Source organism: Mus caroli, chromosome 8, assembly GCF_900094665.2.
Source record: "Mus caroli chromosome 8, CAROLI_EIJ_v1.1, whole genome shotgun sequence".
In the NCBI taxonomy this organism is placed as follows: Eukaryota; Metazoa; Chordata; class Mammalia; order Rodentia; family Muridae; genus Mus; species Mus caroli.
Window position 1 is genome coordinate 19093715 of NC_034577.1, and position 4911 is coordinate 19098625.

The window sequence follows — 4911 nt, forward strand, 5'->3', positions numbered from 1 at the left end:
TCTCTCTCTCTCTCTCTCTCTCTCTCTTTCTTTCTTTCTTTCTTTCTTTTTTCTTGTTGTTCTTTAATACTGGCACAAGGACAAACCCCATTCTTAAGTTATTACAGTCTCTCTTATTTCCATACACATTTTCAAGCCTTGATCCACATTAACCATTTTGCAATCTGGCCTCTTTGTCTCTACTATGGACTCTGGATTCATTGTGTTTCAAGTCCCCGATCTGACTAGTCTGATGTGCCCAGAGATCATCAGTGACAACCTCATATTTCAGAGCAATGTTAGACCTCTTCCTTTTTGTCTTATCTGAAAAATTCAGGTGTCCATGGCAAGTAATTTCCTACCTGGTCTTCTCTCCAGATGTGGCCCAATGCTTCAACCAAGTGCTTAGAATTTCTGAATGAGAAGGGCTGTGTTGGTTTTCCCCGGAGGCTGTCCTCCCTCATTGCCATTCCTGTCAGTCTTGTGTAACCCCTACGTTACATGTGCAATGTCTCCTGACTGTCAGGTCCAAAGGAAACTCCAGTTCCCCAAACTCCAAAAGGCAGTCTGTATGTCCAGAAATGAGCTTCACCTGGACTACAGGAGGATTTCTGGGGATTAGATAAAAAGCCAGCTTTCCTCAAGGACTTGTGACACTGGTTTCCCTCTACCTAAAGGAATGTTTTCCCTTACCTCTTACAGAAGGGACATGTGGTCACCAGTGGCCTCCAGTCACCTATCACAAGTACCTGCTGTACATCTCAAAGCCCCTGCTAGCATCTGTCCCTTCTCAGCTCCTCTGCTCCACTCCACTCCCTCCAGCTCACAGGATCTCCCCTCCCCAACTCTTTCTTCTTAGAACCCTGCTGTCATTGCTAACTTCTCTCCATCCACCCCCCACTCCCCCCACCCCCGCTTCTCTCACTAGGTTTTCTCTATTCTCTGATTTCTGTTGTTCTTCCTTTCCTCCCAGGTAGCCTTGGCCGTGTCCAGTCTGGTGGCCATCTTCAGTCTGCTTTCTCTCTCTACTATGGAATCGTCCAGAGGCCTCTGCCTCTGGGTCTCTCTCTCTCTCTCTCTCTCTCTCTCTCTCTCTCTCTCTCTCTCTCTCTCTCTGTCTCTCTCATCTACAATGAAACTTTCCCCTTAAGCATGGAGCGGGCATGTCATCAGTTTATTTATTTTTGCGCTTAGGAGTCTCTGTTGGCCGTGGCACCTTCACGGCTGGCTTTGCTGGCTTGTTCTCCCTGTCTGGCATTCCCAGTTTACAGCTCTTGGGTCTAGAGTCTGAATAAACAGGGTGGGGCTCTGACATCTGGATTGTTTGTTGAAACTCCCCTAATGGTCTCACCCCACAGCCCAGGACCCACTGCTCTAACCTGCCCTGCCCTTAGTGCTGTGAGAGGAAATGACTCAAGTAGCAGTCACATTGTGTTTAGGAAGGGTTTAAATCAATTTTCAGAGCGGGCCTGGCACTCTGGGTCATAGCTCTGCTGCAGGCCAGCCTCTTGCTGCCTCCTCTTAACCGCCTCTTCTCCTGCAAACTGATTTCCTTACATTCTTCATCTGAAAAAGATGTCTTGTCCTCACAAATGTACACAGATGACAGATGTCGTAGCAAAGAATTCTTGTGGTATTTTTACAGATGCGAGGAGCAAAGTTCCATAGAGACACTAAAAATTGGAAGTCTTTGAATTGATAGAAACAGCTGGATAGGGTAATTAATACCCTGAACTCGCTAGCCAGCTAGGTTTTCTTCAGTGAGACTTTCTGAAAGAGATGGGGAAGGACTGCCATCTACCACTTGCCCTTGGCCTGAGAAGAACAGGTCTTGGCTATGCCCTAGGGCGCTGGACTGGGCCAAACCCACTGTTCTTTCTCAACCAGTGCAAAGTTGCAGGACTGTTTGTCCAGTGAGGTTGAATTGAGTCTGTCTTGACCTTTGGAGCAGCCAGGACCTGATCCTAATCAAGGTTTCTTCCTCTTCCTTTATCAAAAAAGACATTGAAAACCATCACTCGAATGAAAGAAAATTGAAACAGAAAGAAATAATCATATTTAAATTACTGGGCTATAAATGAGTAGCTGGGTGGGACAGGGAATATTTCCTTTCTGTGTGAACAGCACTAGGGACCTCTTTTAAGGGATACCCATCCATCACACCATACCATAGAGCCTTTCTTACAAATGGGGGGGAAACTTGATGTTGCTATTGTGTCTAATCTGTATGTCTGTCTGTCTGTCTGGTCCTAGTATTTACAAAGAGGAAAGCAGCCCAGAAAGCCCCAGAGCTATGGCCTGCCCTGATATTCGTTCCCCTGCTTGGCAGTGTTCTCTTTCCAAACTCAGGACAGATGCCCAGTAATGACAAGGGCATATCTGCCATCAGCCCTTCCTCTCCTGTAAACTTGGAAGGATGGGAATACGCTGGACTGAGACCACACACCCAGAATGGAGTGTGCCTTGTGGTGTTTCGATTGGTTGAGAGTTTGATTGTGTCTCTGTTTTGAGACAGAGTCACAGGATCTAGCTGTGTGTAGTTCAAGCTCAGATCCTCCTACCTTCGAAATACACATACACACAAAGAAAGACAGACAGACAGACAGAGACAGAGAGACAGAAACAGAGAGAGACAGAGAGGGACAGAGAGACATAGAGACAGGGAGAGACTGTGAAAGATCTGTTGGCAGTACAGAGGACCCTTTTAGGGAAGCACTCTTTAGAACCCACACACACCCTCAGCAAATCCCCTGATGGCTCTCGAACCAATTCCGAGAACAAAGGAGAAATCTGACTTTTAATAACTTTATGAGGCACCAGGAAGTCATGTCAGACACTTTAGTTTATAGCAGGGCCTGTGTGACAAGGAGCGCGGAGGAGCCGGGAGCCGTTGGCTGCAAGCTATCATGTCAGAGTACAGGCTGCTTCCTAACTGTCTGTGAGAGAGCAGCAGGAAGGCCTGGCTCGATTCAGGCTGTGAGATCTGGCCCGGGTCCTAATGACTAACCCCTAACCTGGACAGCTTGCAAATGTCTATGACCGATGTCGTAGCTGACATCTTTCTGTGGAGAACTTAGTTCTCTTCAATTAGATCCCTCCGGTACCGTTCAACACAAAAGGATCTGCTGTGGGAGTTCAGCTATGGTCCCAGCAGCAAGGAAGTGGAGGCAAGTGGCCAGCCTGGGCTACATAAATCAATATTCTCTGTTTCAAAACAACAAGAGTCTCACTGTGAGAGGTATTTGAGACCCTGATATTTTTAATCACAAGTAAGAGAGGAACTAGGTGAGCCAGGATGTTGGTGCTGATCAGCAGTTACCGTGACTGCAACATCGGGTCCCTGGACTTTTAACTCAGTGGCCTTCACCCTCCCTTAGGTACGGCAGTTTTTAAAAGATGCCAAAAGCATGGGCTTTGCCACTAGCACTTTGCCGGCATATGTCTCCCAAGCCCAGACTACACTTAACAAGAGCAGGTATACTAGAGACTGCTGTGCAGTTGGACTGAAAGTCAGGCCTGCTTGTTTTCCAACATTCCTCCCGAATATCAGAAATTCCCGATAACATCTAATCTTCTTACTGGCTCTAAAAACATTGCAGGTCTCCCATTGTCTCTGCTGTCACCAGCAAGTAAGATAAACTGGTTTGCATCAACACAGAAGGCTAAGCCCTTTGGCTGCTTAGGTCTGGGATGCATGGCGAACCTGTCTCCAAAGCAGAGTGGATATACAGCGGGGTCACTCCATTATTCTGTGTTACACCGTGTGGTTGTGTGCATGTCCACAGCTCTTTGCTATAGTTATAGGGTTCTAATTGTCCTTAGGGCATGTCTCCATTCAGTCTCTCCTCTCTGATAGCACCTTTGCTTCCGATTAGTCAGGGCTAACTACCATATATTTAAGGAAACTTTGGGGGCTGGGGTGGGGACCACTGGCTTTGTGCTGTCCCCAGCAGCAGTTGCCTCTGCTCTTCCAGGCATCACAGGACTGTATGCCCAGTCTTCCTCCAGCTGGTGACTTATACCGACCCTTCCAATAACCACATAAGGTAAAGACAAACAATCCAGACACACGTGCTGACCAGGACAAGCCAATCCTTACCAGAGGATTTGGAAGGAGAAAACCATACTCTTCAGAAATGTGGTATCTCCCCAAGGACAACGGCACCTCCAGCTTCACGCTCTGACTTTGAGGCTCCATATTTTCGCCTGAGGTCTCCGCCCCAGAGGAATGCCCAGGGCGAGGGAGCTCCCCAGCTGTGTCTTCTGTGGTGGTTGGGCTTGTGCCGTGCTTCAGCAGTAGGGGAGAACCTTGCCCCGAGGTTGAACTCCAGGATGGCCGCAAATCTATTCTGAAAGAAAGCCAAGTAGTAAGTCAACAATGAAGATTAGGAATTAAAATGCTGACTCCAAGAGAAGCCCCCACCCCCTTTCCCTTCTCATTCATAAAATATGAGAAAGGGGCTTTTAAATCCAGGGACAAAGTGGGAGACACGAAGTTAACTCTCAGCTGTGGCTGTGCAGATCCATAGTCAACATGAGTTTGGTTCCTGAGGGATTCTGACAGTGTGTCAAAATGACTAAACTAGGAGTCAGTTTTATTGGCTTGTTTGTTTGTTTGTTTGTTTTTGTTTTGTTGTTGTTTTTATTCGAGACAGGGTTTCTCTTTATTGGCTTTTTATCTTTGAAAATGTATTTATTTGCTGAAATTAAAATGTATTTATATCATTCTTCCCTTTCCTCTCTCCAAATTCCCATGTTCTTTCCTTTTTTCTTTCTTTCTTTCTTTCTTTCTTTCTTTCTTTCTTTCTTTCTTTCTTTCTTTCTTTCTTTCTTTCTTTCTTTCCTTCCTTCCTTCCTTCCTTCCTTCCTTCCTTCCTTCCTTCCTTCCTTCCTTCTTTCTTTCTTTCTTTCTTTCTTTCTTTCTTTCTTTCT

At 46.3% G+C, this 4911-nt stretch overlaps 1 protein-coding gene across 1 annotated transcript in view; it reads right to left on the minus strand.

The window, feature by feature from the left end:
- Ido2 (indoleamine 2,3-dioxygenase 2) overlaps positions 1 to 4322 on the minus strand; it is a 45355-nt gene extending 41033 nt beyond the window's left edge. Inside the window, exon 1 of the mRNA XM_029480631.1 lies at positions 4079 to 4322. Within this exon, the coding sequence (XP_029336491.1) occupies positions 4079 to 4177 (99 nt within the window). The 5' untranslated portion in view covers positions 4178 to 4322. The remainder of the gene's footprint in view (positions 1 to 4078) is intronic.
- Positions 4323 to 4911: the final 589 nt, after the last annotated feature.